The 16,020-nt window shown below is 39.7% G+C and overlaps 1 protein-coding gene across 2 annotated transcripts in view; it reads left to right on the plus strand.

Annotated features, from left to right (window-relative positions):
* Nucleotides 1-2,054: 2,054 nt before the first annotated feature.
* The window catches only part of LOC135253922 (doublecortin domain-containing protein 2), a 34,563-nt gene continuing 20,597 nt past the window's right edge, over nucleotides 2,055-16,020 (plus strand). Inside the window, exons 1-6 of one of the 2 annotated variants that reach the window (XM_064333774.1) lie at nucleotides 2,055-2,581; nucleotides 2,809-2,857; nucleotides 6,275-6,351; nucleotides 8,827-8,958; nucleotides 10,374-10,523; nucleotides 13,250-13,304. In XM_064333774.1, coding sequence (XP_064189844.1) covers nucleotides 2,289-2,581; nucleotides 2,809-2,857; nucleotides 6,275-6,351; nucleotides 8,827-8,958; nucleotides 10,374-10,523; nucleotides 13,250-13,304 — 756 coding nt within the window. In that variant the 5' untranslated portion in view covers nucleotides 2,055-2,288. The remainder of the gene's footprint in view (nucleotides 2,582-2,808; nucleotides 2,858-6,274; nucleotides 6,352-8,826; nucleotides 8,959-10,373; nucleotides 10,524-13,249; nucleotides 13,305-16,020) is intronic. The other variant, XM_064333784.1, reaches the window with a different exon arrangement.

The raw sequence follows: 16,020 nt of genomic DNA on the forward strand, positions 1-16,020 counted from the left end.
TTTGTGTTTTGTACATAGACAAATGTAAAATGTGTGTTTGTAATTGAAATAAGTTTCATATAAATAGTAGCAGATTGTGTGTGTTTTTCATTTAAATGTTTCCCAAAAAATAGTAGCAGCTTCCACTCCTGGTCTTGAATAATTTTAAACTGTGGATCAAGGATTCCCCGACTCTGGTTCTACGGAGCCATTGGATGTGCTGACTTATATTGTTCCTCAGCAATTATCTAATCCTTTGCAGGAACAGTGGAACGTCAGGGGATTGCAAGGATTTTGAGTTATTCACACAAATATAATAAGCAAATAACATGGGCCTCTAGCAACTACCACAGAAGATCCAGTCTAGTTTCTGTGTGGTTTGACCTGAAGAAATTTGGCTTGATGTGATTTTAAAATTCAGCTCTTGGGTTTGATTTGAAAAATCAACTCAAATCTTTTCGGGTTTATTATTATTATTATTATTATTTTTTTTTTTTTACATACTTTTTCATTGGGATTATCATGTGTGATCCAAATGATTACTTTATTGCAATACCCTGTATGAAACAAAATTGTTCAGAACATTTTGTTTGTCTGCTGCAAGTCTCCAGTCTCACTCTATGCTCACCTGTTCCAAGAATGTGAATGCAAATACTGACTTACACATTCATTTGTAATTATGAGTGTTGATATATTCTTTTAAGATGTGACAGGCACCTCAGTCTAACTGGTCTATTTAAGTGTGACACTTTGAAAATGGGGCTTGAATGTGCACAAGAGGATTCTTTTCTTAAGGAAAGGCAGAATTTAAATCATGCCCATGGGCATTAATAATTAAATTGAGTGATAAATTATGCATTCCATTGATCAGGAATTGTCTGTCTGAAACCAGTTGTCATGGGGGAGAAATCTCTGGTTACTTCTGCAGTAAACAACAAACACACCATGGTGTGCAGACAGCATTCAACAGAGCATGAAAGAGATTATCCTAGATCAGTTATATGTTATTATTTAATGGGGCTGTTCCACCATTCAGCATTGCAACCTGTTTTAAAGCTCCAAATGTATCAAGTTTGTGGAAAGTAGAGAGTCCGCCAGTTTGTCTAGACAGCTTAGCATTTATCATGACATCTTTCGCTCACTGAGATAATATTAACATCCAGGACGTGTATTTTCTTTTCTTATAAGTGACAAGATGGGTGCATCATTTTTTTTTTTCTTGAATAAGTAAAAAAGACACTAAATAAAATATATCTACTGCTAATTCCAGGATGTTTCTTCAATCCCTTACCACATCTTGGACATTGCCCTTCTCTTCTGTCTCAACAACTTTCTAGAGATGCATTGCACAGGGTTTCTCAGTCACACCAACTCACTCCTCTTCCCCCTGGTCCAGATGTCTGTTCTTTAAAAAACAAAAAACAAAACTGATAGTCAGAGTTACACAATAACCTAAAAATTGAATCCTCAGGGGCAGGAGGACTTGTTCTCTACATGTTTTTCAGAGATATGCCTGTAAATGTTAAATGTAACATAATATTCTCATGCCCAGCTAAGAAATATTGTGTGCTACAGTATGCTTTGCTACTTTCACTTTGTGCATATGTTCAGTGAGAGCACCATCACAGCTGGATAACTCTGCATATGAAATGCAAGTGATATTTAGTCTTAGGGTTGCTATGTACTGTGTAGCAATACCTCAAATTTGTAGTAAAAAATAATTTAAAGCTATTTTCTCGTGAGATACTACTTCGTAACATTACAGCCCCATATGATGCAGAACTGAGAACTGAATTTTATTTTCTTATTTTAGTATGCAAATATGTGTTGCTTATTTATTCTACATTGTGATTTATTTTGATATGTTAATATGAGATGAAGGATGTCCCAGAAAACAAATAGCCTATGCCAGATGCAGTTACTCTCTCCTAGCACCTGGAGTTGGAGTAGATGCTGTTTTTGATCATGAATGATCTATTAAGGAGTAGTGATGGGAAAACCAGCGCCACACACGATTTAAACGGTCTTTTCCTACATCAGATGGTTTCCTTGGAGACACATCAAACACTGGTCAACCGCACGTGGCACTTCACTAGCAGAATCTTCAGCCGGGCCAGCACTGTTACAAACGCAGTGGACGGCCGCGCGCCCCCGGTGATACCTGATAAGACGCGCCACACTCTAGTGAACGCCTGTGCCTAAGTCACATACATCCTAGTCTCGTATTACCAGCGGCTAATTTAATAACGTTTGCCACTTGACCTCGGCGCTAGGTTGTTGTGATCGCGGCATTGCACTGGACGCAAACTATGTCAGGGACATCGGGTAGAAAGTCCCTTTCACAGCCACCTCCAGCGAAAACTATTGTTGTGTACCGGAATGGGGACGCTTTCTTTCCAGGGAGGAAGTTTGTACTCAACCAGCGCCAGATGTCAACCTTCGACAGCTTTCTGAGCTTGGTCACTAACGGCGTCGAGGCTCCTTTCGGAGCGGTGAGAAACGTGTACACCCCTCGGGAGGGGCACAAAATTCTTGATTTACAGAATCTGCAGCATGGGGAGAGATATGTTGCAGCCGGAGCAGAGCGTTTCAAAAAACTCGAGTAGGTAGACTACAGTTTTTATAACGTTAACATAATTTGAACATTAACGCTGTTGGTTTAGCGTACCTGATGGAGTGTCTTAGTTGTGCATCCTTCTAGCTCGAGAAATTTCTACTGATGATAGTGGAGTGATCCTGTTTGGCACAATGACAAAAAATACCAACCTTGCATGTAGGCCTATGTAAACGGAATAATTTGATTAACAGAATTCCACTATTTTTTGAAAGTTATTTTCAGATTACAACGAAGAAACCACAACGAAAGAAGAATCTGATGGTAAGAAATAGTGTGCGTGCACAAAATATACCCTACTTGCAGGCACCCAGGTGTTGTGTCGAAATGCCCCTCATTTATACAGTGTCCCCTCACGTAGCCTACACGAGCGCCCACTCCACATAGCCTAGATATTCTCTCTTGGAGGTCAGCGTGTTCTCCTACTGCTATGTCAGACCAATATTATTTTACTAATTTCAGAGCATAGATGCATCTTTTTGTGTCACATTTGATCTGGCCGATTTTCGCCCAGAAATAATTCAACAATTATTCACCTTTCTCTGCTTCATAACAATGGGCATGAGCAAATGATACAGCAGATAATAATCCGGGCATTTATAATGGTCCAAAACACATAATGGTCCAAAACACAAAAAACAGGTCGATACTGATTTGAACTAAAACGTATATTCCAAGTGCTTACAGCTGTCAAACTGCGAGTGTGAGTCATTATTATAGCCTACCTACATGCATGTACATCTTAGATCTCAGCAGTAACACCCAGTTCTACAATCAACCCAAAAATCGGCAAGTCCACCATAAAACCACGTGCAGTTTATTCCAATAATCTATTTAGCTCTACATCCCATCCAACTCTGGTTGAATCTACCCATTTGGTACAATTCAGAGTAGTAGAATATTACAGATCTTAACTGTTACTGTGGACAATTTGCTTTGGAGCATGACATTACTTTATTGTCTTATTACATGCAAAAAATTAAGTAATGATGCAATTTAAGTTTAATTTGAAATGCATTTCTGGTTCCGTTTAAGTGCAGGATAGTTCTGCGGTGATGCATGTGTACTGTACCTTCCACGTGATTTTGAACAGTTCTCATATTTTAGTCATGAGGGTGTCTAATGGTGGTTTGTCTGCATGCACTCACACTGTTGTCTAATGGAGCTATTTGAGTTCTGAAATGATATTCTGAAGTAGAAACATGACTGAAACAATTTTTAACTTTTAAAGCTAAGGATGTCATTGCTTTCACGGGTCACAAATAGTATTTCTACATTGTTTATCAGTATGTAGCTTATTTCAAAACTCCAGTCTTCTGACTGCTTCATAGATCTGATCAATGTTTCACATTGATTCTTTTTAGTGTGTTATCCAAGCAAAAATATTTAATCTATTGAGCTGTGTACAGTAATCAGCCTAGTGTTAGTCTCCGATAAATCTTGACTTTTAAGTGAGTTCCATTTAGATTTTCACAGACAGACATACAGTTCATCATAATGTGCTAACTGGATCGGTAGATGTATTCAACAGGCAGATTATGCATGCTGTGTGGCAATATGTGCTGCCCAGAGTTCACCAAATCCAAGTTTCTGTTAAAGATTCTGTTAAAGATTTAGTCAAACATACAGTGGCCAGTGGCCGCTGTATGTCTGACACTCGGGTTAGGCTAGTTATGGGCTGCAGCAATAAAAACACTGTGCAGTGCACTTTACTCAATCTTTGAATATCTCAATGTTTTCTTTGTACTGTTCCTTCGCTCTTACATCCATTCAGTTAACACAGAACACTTAATTTACCTTCACTGCTTGTTAAGAATTCCTTAAAGAAAGGGGTAATTGAATGAGGCCTTTATTGACCTCCCTCTCCCCTTGTGCACTCAATTGTACATACTCTGTGAATATTTTAATGTATTATATATGTATCGTTCTATTATTCATATGCAGTATTGTATCTATATGTATAATTGAGGAGTGTATTATGAAACATTAAAATATGTTAAAAGTCTATTGGATTTACATAGCTTTTCAGGAAGGTCATCTCTTGACGTTACCCACATTAAGCATATGGAAAATGTATGATCACTTGAAAATTAGTTATCAGAAGTGTAAGTCATAAAATACCCTTGGGGTGTTTTTCCTATGTATCCCCAAACAACCGCTTAAAATAATTAAAACCAGTAGTTATAAATACCTTTACTATAAATGCCTTTACTAGTGTTTGTCTAATTTTGTGTGATTAGTGTGGAATAGTAAGATTATTTAGATAAAAAAGTAAACATGTATTCAGTCAGCTAAATATAAGTGTGCATCTTGTGTTAGTCTTTAACTGTTTATAATTTAATGGTTATTTAACACATAATTCTTATCTGTGTTAACTCACTAGTTTGCATTCTCATAGATATTAGTAAGTTATTAATTATGAATCGCTAGGGAATGTGTTGAATGTATTGGCTCTATGGGGCTGAAATATAAATGCCTTCTAGAATGCTTTTAAGTTCATTATGACAAGGTTCACATGCATGTATTAGCAAGTTAAATCACTTGAAAATGAGTTATCAGAAGTGTAAGTCATAAAATACCCTATGCATCCCCCAACAACCACTTAAAATAATTAAAACCAGTAGTTATAAATACCTTTACTAGTGTTTGTATAATTATGTGTGATTAGTGTGGAATAGTCAGATTATTTAGATAATTTATAAATAATCTGGATGGCTCATCCTGTTTACAGAGTTTGCCATATAAGCCTATTAAAGTCAGGGATTTTGTATAGTACTAACCCAAAAAAACTACAATATGTAACACAAGAACATGTCTCTCGATGCCCTGTGCAACACTCCCACCATTAGTCAGAAAGTGGAATTACAGTAATCAGCCTTATTAAATTCAACAGATATTCTATGTACAGACCAGTTAATATTGCTTATGGATTGCCTGCTATGTAAAATAACAACACTTTCTTTCTTTCTGACTACTGCTACCTCAAAGTGGAGTTTGTTACCTTCATTAAAGTAGCTGTTGAAACATTCATTAAAGCTGGTGTGCCTTACTGGCTTTTCCTTTTCCAGAGTATCTTCTGTCTTTGTGGAGTGGGGGTGTTAATAATTAGGATAATGATTTACTTGATTCCTTCAGATTTCTCTCAAGATTTGACTTATAATAATAATTATACTTTAATGAGGTAGTTCACTTTGTGGCTTAACATAATAGATTGGCTGTTCCATGTACTTCTATCCTTTATTCATGCACTGGATCACTTTGAGCAGTTGTTTTCACAGCATTGGCACATGCTAATTTAGATTGAAAAAAATGTTCAGTTTTTTTCATCATTGTCAATTTGTAACATCCCACACAATATTCTGAATACAGAAATGTTTGCTTACTGAGAAACACTTTACATTTAGATACATAGTTCATTCCCCCCCCCTGTAATTTCAGTGTTCAAACAGAAATTCCATTAATAGCAACACGATATTCCGCCCCCAGCCCAAAAAATAAAAATTGCGTGAAAGTTTCAAGTCAAGTGTTAATAGTAATTGCATGGTATGACACTGATCGATTTGGGAGAGCCTGACTTTCTCTTTAAAAAAATATTTCTGTCTTCCGTATAAAGTGGAGTCAGGAAGCAATAGCTTAGTCCTGCTGGCTTCTTTGTAATCACCTTGTCCTGTTATATTTCAGATACGACCTGTGGTTCACAGCAGAATAATTGTTTCTGCGCGCTGGAGAAAAATTATTCATGAGTCATGCACTATCCAGTGAGTATGGATTTTATCCCAAATGCCCCGCAGTTATTGTACACCAGCAAACATTCCATTTAGAGGCAAACAAAAATTTGCTTTAATAGCCAGTAGATGGATGGCTGCTGTGTATTCCATTACACAAAGATTCACTTTAAATTTATTGAGTTTAAATGGTTTGGTTAAAAAACTAAACATGTATTCAGTCTGCTAAATATAAGTGTATGTGCATCTTGTGTTAGAAGTTTACTGTTTCTACTTTAATGGTCAGTTAACACACAATTCTTATCTGTGTTGAACCTTACCCTGACATGGTTCACATGCATGTATTAGCAAGTAAAAACTATCAAATAATTACTGTCCACACAATCAGGGTAAGGTAAGTAAGAGCAAGTTTTCAGTTTTAAATTTACTGAGGGTAAGTGCAGGGAAGGTAAGTGTTGAATTCCAGGTGTTCCTATTCCAGAATATGGAAAGTGTCTCTGCTCTTCCGCCGGTGGTGGGGAGGTCATTCTACCTCACAGGTGCCAGAGCAGAAAGGAATTGTGATCTCGAGCATGCACTGGATCCTCACAGAGATAAAGTTACGAGGCGACCCGCGTTGGCTGAACAGATTGGCTTGGCCGGGGGTAGAGCTTGACCACGGGCTGGGTGTAGGAGGGAGTAAATCAGTTCTCGGTGGAGGTCAGCGCTGGGGTCTTGAACACAATGCAAGCTACGGCAGGGAGCCAGTGGAGGGGGCGGAGAGGAGGCATCATGTGTGAGGACCTGGGGATTTTGAACGGCAAGCGAGCTGCAGAGTGCTAGACGAGCTGCAGGGGTCTTAAGGCAGAGGCGGGGGGTTCTAGCCAGGGTGGGTCGCTGTAGTCAAGGGTGGGTGGGAGGTGACAGGCAGAGGGAAATATTGAGCGAGTAGAGAAATGTGAGGAGCAGGGCTGCGTTCCAGTTCCCAAAAATGCTGGCTTCTTTATGCTCACCCCCCCTTGATTGGAGGGGGCTCCTCCTCGATTGGGGGGATATCACCAAAATGTCCCAGATGTAAGATGGCCGCCACAGAAAGGGTGTTTGCATTTCAATTTAAGCAAATGGAGGGAGGATTTACACTCCCTCAAGCCCTCGGTTTTCCTCTCTCCAACAAAACATTCCTTCGAGCAGCAAAATTGCCCAGAATGCATTGTGATGCTCCCTTCGGTTCTAAGAGTTCATTTTAATTGACGCTATCTTTCTTTCTCGGTAGAATGTCAGATAATCGAACTTACAATTGTAAGAAGTGTAGTAACGTTAACAGTAGTTTGTCACCATGAAATGTATGGAAACTATATGTGTTGTTTTTTGGAGAAAACAGGTTTGTGTTTGTTCCGAGGACATTTTGTGAACAAGTTTATTATTGGTGGGATGATCTAGACCAGAGGAAACCCTTTTGACTGGATACACCAATCTGCTGCTTGTGTTTCATTAAATATAAACATTAATCTGATGCTGTCGTCCACAAAGTGGACTAAGCCCCTCTAAAGCCTTGTAGCCATTAAGAGATTGTAAGATGAAAAAATGAATCAATATATATGGCTGAGGTGAAATGTAAGATGTAAAAAAATGGTGACAAAAAAATTCCTCTAGGTCACCTCACTAATAATAAAGCTTGTTCATAAAGTTTGATAACACGTTTATTAACGATATATTATATGCCTGTTTATCAATGTCTTTTGCAAGTTATTCGCAATTATTTATAACATACCAGTTTGTAATAAATAACACATGTTTATATGCATTGTAGCATGTGTAAATAATTATACAGAATGCCTAAAACAGATGTCCACATAAGGCCAACCATAGAAACTCCTTTTTTGCTGCTGATGAATGTTGAAGTGAAGAATAAGCTTGAGGGTGTTCCAAATTTAAACAGCTCTGACCCCTCCCCTCGTTCAAGAAGGGCTCCCTTGTGTCATATCATAAGTCACTGGAGGACTCCGTTGGAGGGAAGAAGTGAGAGGAGCATTTTAACTTCGATTAGAACGTAGCCCAGGTGTCATTCTCTGAGAAGGAGTTCAGCAGGACATCCAGCTCCTCTAGAAAGTTGAGCGAGGGCCCAGGAGGATGATGGATGACAGTAATGTTTTGTTTCGTGGTGTAAAGGCCAGTAAGAGAAAAAAAAATTTAAAAGGCAGAAACATTGACATTCTACCGTGGTTGTCTTTTTATGGAACGACCTCAATAAAACCGAATGACCTTGGCGTTAAAACTCCGGTTATGTTACTGTTAACGCTTCGACGGGTAGTCAAGGGAGACCGAACTCTCCAGGAACCCCTGAACAGCTGGAGCCTCCATGTGTTATCCGGGACCGATAACGTTTTGCGATCGAGAGCAAAAGTCCTCCGATTAGTTCAGAAGTGTCTGTGATTGATGGCGCGCGGTGGCGGCGGCGGCAGATGGCCGGGGAACGGGAAGCCGAGCGGACGCCGCGGTGCTCACGGGACGCTCGGCCCTGTCTTGCAGCGTCTTCACCAACGGGGACGTGCTGGTTCCCCCAGCTCGCGTGCTGATCCCCAGGTACACTCTGAGAAGCTGGGATGGCATTCTGGCCCTGGTGACTCAGAAGGTTCACCTGCGCACCGGGGCTGTGTACAGGTAGGACGGCGAAAACAGAGCACCCTATGCTATGCTTGCTGGTTACATTACATTACATTACTGGCATTTGTCAGAGGTTTTTACCCTGAGCGACTTACAATGAGAAGACTAGTGTATTAATTGGGGTTAAGAGCATCAGTAACCCTAGAGGTGGGAGGTCAATTCTCAGACCACAAATCTGAACAAATGTGCTTCTTCCTTATATCTGAGATCTCATTTCATAAAAAAACGTACATAAAAAATCTATAGAACAAAGACAGCCAAACTGTGAAATACCCACCAACAATAAAGTTAAAAACAACACTCCCTCTGGCACACCACCCCTGTGAAATGAGTAATGCAGACCATTCAGATTGAACTTACTGAATGTTCTGTAACTATAGCAGAGCTTTCTGTAAACCCAAGAATAGTCTGTAGCTATCATTTGTGCTTATCAGTCAATGTAGCTAAAATTTCAGACCTGTAAATGATTGGGCTATGTAAATAATTATGAGAGTAAATTGGGAGGAAATCCAGAAACTAATAGGGTCCTCCTTCCCCACTCCTTAATGCTGATCTGGAACATTCTTCCAGAAAGGCACAAGTAAATTTGCTGTCTCTCATTTGTGTCCATCAAAAGAATGACTAATACAGACAGGTATTTGATTCAATTGATTAAAACAAATTAGTTGTTCGATAGGACCTGAAAGAGCTAATTGACCAGCTAATTAAGTTTAATGGAGACGTATGCACCAAATTTAAACCCCCAGCAGCTGCCAGCTGCAGGAGTACTCATACCAGCCTGAACAAGGTAGGGGTTCTTTGGTTTGGACCAGTGATCCAAAACTCCAGGCCTGGGGTGTTGCAGTGTGTGGTTTCCTTTCAATTAACAGCCACTTTCAACCTTGGGAGTGAGGCTCATCGACTCTTCAGTCAATAAATGGCTCAATTAAGCACTTAAGTGCTGATACAGACAAAAAATGGTGGATGCTGTGGCCTAGGACTAGAGTTTGATACCCCTGATTTACAGATTACTGAGATATAATCTTCAGGGTGTGACACTCTGCTAATAGGATTACCTAGCCCTGCTTTATGAAATGATTAATTTTATGAATCTTACTCAGGATAGCTTGCGTAGTTTTTAAATTAGGATCCATATATTGATGAACTGACATATTCAGCACTGTTTAATTGGTTCTGGGAGAATGGATCGTTGCAATTTTTGGTTTATTCCCATAAAAAATGAAGTGAGAATTTAGTGACAGTTTAGTGACAGCTTCAGTTAAACAGCCATAAATTTTATATTTGATTCTGTAACCGTAGCGACCCCAAGACCAATGGTCTTTCACTGGTAAAGGTAAATGGCTTTTCTCTCATAAAAGGCATCCCTGCCCCGCGGCTGGAGAGTCTTGCTCACATTGCTTTCGCTGTGCCAGGATCTGCACATTGGAAGGGACTCCCCTGCTGGGCTCCGCCGAGCTGGAAAATGGCCAGTATTACGTCGCCGTGGGTACGGAGAGATTCCGTTTCCTGCCGTACTTCCACTGGGTTCCCACCAGGGAGGTTATCCGTGACAACAGGCAGGGGTAAGTGCTTTTTTTAAATGAATCAATTGAGCTGCAATGACCGAATAACATTTTAAATCAAGTGCACTACAGCAATAGGAGAGTCAGACTTTCCCCTCCAAATTTGGCAGTCCTTTGTTAGCAGTAGGGACACCAGTTTATCTAGGGCAGTTTTCTCACCTGCAATTCAGTCATCCCTCAACAAGAGGTCAATAGAGCCTTCTAGTCAGTCAATTATCGCATTGCCCCTCTCCAATAATGTACGTCAATTGGTGGTAATTAAGCACAGTCAATGATTGGCTGCAGTGACCTTTCATATGCTTTCACAGCGTAGAAATCCAGAACTGTAGTTGATAGTTTTGTAGAGTTGAGTGATCACTTTGTTTTTCTTTTCGAGCGATGGGAACTACACATAAAAAGTGCAATTATAGTACCGGGTCAAAAATGAAATAATCAAAACAATTATATAGTTAGCAGTTGTGTAGGCTTAAAAATCTATTTTTCTGTAATCGATGTTGGTTGGAACAAGAAAATATAGTTTTGCCTTCTGCACAATATTTGGAAAACAATTTTCATCTCTGTCCCAAATATCAATAGAGTGCCTTTTTTGTGTGCCAGCAATTGCCTTGTCAGTTTCTTGGCAACTTCTTTGAGTGGTTTGCTGTTATGAATGTCTAACGTGACCGTGCTGTCTATCTGTTTCATGCATTCCGATCTCTTTACTCTCAAACCAGTGGATTATTTCAAACAAAATTGTTTCACGCTCCACAAATAGTTTGACCGGTGTCCCTGAACCCTTGTCTTAGTCACAGCAGGTCCTGCATCTGTGCCAGCACGGCAGTATTCAATGTGATGCCCATATCCAGGTACACAAATCAGCAGTAGAAATGGAAGTAATGGGAACCGGGCAGTACAGCAGAATGCCACCTGCTCCATCTTGTTTTGCACAATTGCACAATTGTCCGTGCCATCTGCGACTGGCAAGTGACCACAGATATGCATCAGCTGGCACAACCGGTTCTCATGGCATTTCTTACGTGCGTGTTTACAATGCACGTAATTTAGGATTCGTCAACGTTTTCGAATGTCTTCAAGGGAGTTCTCACTCATGAATGCCTCTGTCAAATTTCAGATCAGTCAACTCATCAGTTGTTTTTTTTTTTTCCATAGTAAGAGGATTCTCCTTGTTTATTTCAGACTGCAGTTGATGTTTCTGTCTGGCTTATTGCTGTTTTTTTTGCACCTGTATGGATTCATTGCAAACTGTGAAAATTCTATGAACTCAGTCAGTGTGAAGTGTACCGGAAGGGTGCCATTGCAATCGGTTGCTCAAGGACCGGCTATGTTTAACATTCTGTCCATGTCACATTCCTTCCTCTACCTGGTGTATTATGTCAACTAATTGCCTTCATGAGGAGCGCAGTTGATCACTGATAGTATTAGCCAGGTGATTGAAGCAGTCCAATTCCAACAGTGCCCCATGATGATTTAGATGGTAATGCAAGTTGAAATCATTCTGGGTCCTGTGCCCTAGATAAACTGATGTCTCTAGTTACCAGTGACTGATTTGTACCATTCATGGCATTTTGCTGTGGACAGTAGATCCACACAGGTGGGCATAGGTAGCATCACACGTGCTGCATTGCTGTTCTAACTTTCAGCAAGGTACCTGATCTAAATGGGTGTGCTGAATGGAGAATGGGTTAAACGTAAGCTGAGACACCCTGGAATGGGACCAAGCCAAGCACATAAATAATGCAACGATCAATCAATCAATCAGCTAATTCATCTTTATGCCTAATTAGTGCCACTTATAAAAAGGTTATCACACAATGCTCCAGAATTATGGAGGGAGATTAGCCTCAATAATATTGGCAATATTATTCCTGCTTGAGCACCGCCACCACAGAAGAAGACAGCCAGCTATTTGCATGTGGAGGATCGCGGCACAGGAACAGCGAGAGAAAAGCCTCAAATTAAAAAAAAAAATGATAAAAAAGGAAACTCACAAACTTGCATCACTGAATACACAATGTCACTTGATCCGCAAATGCACATTCAACACTTCACAAGCCAAGTTTACATTTGGGAATGCTTGATTGAAAAAGGGAAAATATGTATTCACAAATATGTATGCATTTGTACAAATCAGTGCACCTTCAGTTAAACGACAATTTACAAGTTGAAAGATATTTGTTTGTACATAGTAAAACACAATTTGACAGTTTTGTCTCTTATTTATGGATCATGACATACACATTTGTCATCTCCATACATAATGGAATTTTTTTTTTCTGGAGGGAATAGAAAATAAATTATTATTTTCACCATTGCGGCAAAACTGGAGCACTGTTCCTTGAAAAAGTGTGACCAAGCTGAATTCCTGGAAAATAGCGAGAAGCAGATAAGAATATCTCGAACTCAAGCGTATTAGAGGAAATAGACCAGTGCTTTTTAGTGCGACAGGGAGACTCAAGTCCTGTGATAGCAGCCCTACTCAAAATTGACAAAAATAATGCTCAGGATGGCTAAGAAAATGCACTCTATTCAGTGAGTGTACACAAGGCTTTAAAGGCTACAGAAATACTGTTTTTGATAATCTGGAATCAAAAACATTTTAATGCCTGCTGGGTTGTGCTCTCTGCGGGGAAATAGCTATCTTTTTTCTCTATACTTACAGCATGTAGTGTGAACCGACTTAATTATTATCATTTTATGAAATAGTTGTATGTCTTTTTTCAAATTAGAGTCCTGAGTGATTCTCTCCCGCCATTAAGGAAGAGCAAACATGCAAAAGAAATGGTGAGTACGCTCCGACAATTTTAATGTTTTAGCTCTGCAAACAGCAGAGAAATTCTCAGGGAGTCTGGATTACTGTGATTACTAATGTATGTTTTATTATTTGTTTAATAGTTTGTGTGTAATTGACATGCTAATTTTTTTGCATTTAAAAGGCCTTTAGTGTACTGCAATAAGGAAGTGAAAACAAAGAGAAGTGTTAGGTTAGACCCGTAATTGACTACCTTTTGTGGAAGCTGTTCACTCTCTTAGAAAGGGACCGTAAATATCAAGCCTCATTCTCTTAGACTGGAATTGTATCTTTCAGGCTGAAAACGTGCAGGAGTACCCGATAAACAAGGCTTTCGCTCTTGGACTAGGTCCACAACCACCTAGTCCTTAATTTTTTCAGATTGTGACATTTACTTTCTTAGACCGGGACTGCAAAGGGCAAGACGTCTACTTTCTTAGACCGGAACGACACAGACCGTGACCATAAACACGTCTTTCACTCTCTCAAACGGGGACAATTTGTTCTTGTGATTAGGTTGCCCTCACATGGGTTCACATCTGAAGTATTGTGGCCATTTAAGGATGGTGAAGAAAGATATGTGTAGCTTCTACACACAATGAAATGTGTATGGAAACACACACACAGAAGCGCCCCCCCCCCCTCCCCCCACACACAGACATACACAAACAACCTGCACATTCAGCTGTTTGTATTGAGAGAAGTTCAGCATGAAATATTGGATGTCTGTTCAGAATAAACAAGAAAAATGACAGCTTCACCTTTGCCAATTTATCTAGTGGGAAAATGACTTGCAGGTGTTGCTTTAGGATGAATTGATTGTGCACAATAAGCACTATTTAAATGTAAGGACCTTTAATCACTAAAAGCAGGATAACTTCAAACGGATAATGGACTCAGACAGTAATTGCTGAATGTAATATTTATGTTTGTGTGTGTGTGTGTGTGTGTGTGTGTGTGTGTGTGTACGTGCATGCATGCATGCGCACGTGTGTGTGTGTGTGTGTGTGTTTGTGCAAGTGAACATGTGTGTGGGTATATCTGGGTTTATTGCATTTTTATTATGGAGACATTTTAAAACTCATAACTTAATTGTTTTTTGCTGCCAGTAATATACATAATATCATACACATAATCACTCTTAGCATTATAGCTATGCATTGACACATTTTATCTAAAATGTAAATCATTGTGGATCTTTACTGTTCTTTAATGTATTATTGAGAGAGTATTTGTCTTTGTGTAGTTTTTATGATTCAGTTTTTTGGTCTCCGTAAAACTATAATGAAGACAATTCCAATCCTGGAGAACCGTGTGTATGCAGGTTTTTGTTTTGCCAAATCACCCAGGCTAAATGAGCTAACTAGCTGTATATACCAACACTTGTTCTCTTAAAGATTATGTCACACATATAATTTTTCATATGAGGACAGTAGAATACAACATAACATAACATAATGACCAAGAACAGGCCATTCAGCCCATGTTTGGACTAAATTGTACCTTGTGCTCTGATTACCTACAGACTACATAGTACCTAACACTGTACCAAGCCCGGTCTTGAAAATCCCTTTAAGTTTCTACCTCTACTATGTGACAGTCTTTGACTGTCATTCATGTGCTTATCAGGAAATGTAGCTAAAATGTCAGATGGCATAAATGTTAGCGCTAATTAAGTAATTAAGGCCAGAAGTTGGCATGAAAACCAGAAACAGATATGGCCCTCGTTTCCCACCTCTGATGTAGACCTCTGTTTTGAGATTTATGTTGTCTTCCCATTTTACACCAGAAGGTGGAGGCAGAGAGACAGCTATCAGGCAATCTCTCCTTCAGGTAATCCGGTATTGCTCATTCAATACTGCGGCACTGTACGCAGACCTAAAAGCGTGATCTTCCCTATTTCTGTCATGGACCGTGTTAGGACATGTGTCCTAAAATTACTTTTTTTATGTAAATAAGTGCACAAACTTTAGTACCTGATTTGCCTTATCTTGGAGTTTGTTATACTCCTAGAGTGTTTTCCCTCCCTGTACATGGCTTTTCCCATTTGTTTCAGCATTTTGAATTTCTTTCTAAGTCAGCATTCCCTCACAGGGAAACCTCATTGGACATAAATGCATCTTAGCATCTCTCTGCCCTTTTGTAGGAATATGAATTAAAATATGTTTTATTACGTACATTTCTTAAAACATATGTCAGCTAATAAGTGTCACTGATTACAAACCAGCCCAGTCAGCACATCTCCCTCTCTCCCTTAAAAGAAGTGTGGGGCAGCACTTTTAGGCCATAAAACCTCAGGAAGTGTTCTGATTCAATGTACCGGCGACTCATATATCAGCAATAGCTGAGTCAGTGACCTGGACCATGTTCAAAGATGCATACTTGCACATGGTGCACACTTGGTAGTACAGGCTGATGAGGTCAATACAGCAGAACGAGGTCAGGACAGGTTGATGCGGTCAGAACAGCATTATGAGGTCACAAAAGGACAGTGAGGTCATTAGAGCAGGGTGATACTGGTATGGAGCATGTCAACACAACATGATGAAATAAGTACAGGGTGATGAGGTCACTACAGCACAATGAGGTCAGTACTGGTTTCTGAGGTCAGTACAGCACAGTGATGTTTAGGTTCCTGATGCTAACGGGTGTACTGTAGCTTAGCTTGGTAACAGTGGTTAATAATGGAGCACGGTGGTGGAAAGGACA

Source organism: Anguilla rostrata, chromosome 1 (genome assembly GCF_018555375.3).
Source record: "Anguilla rostrata isolate EN2019 chromosome 1, ASM1855537v3, whole genome shotgun sequence".
NCBI classification, from domain to species: Eukaryota; Metazoa; Chordata; class Actinopteri; order Anguilliformes; family Anguillidae; genus Anguilla; species Anguilla rostrata.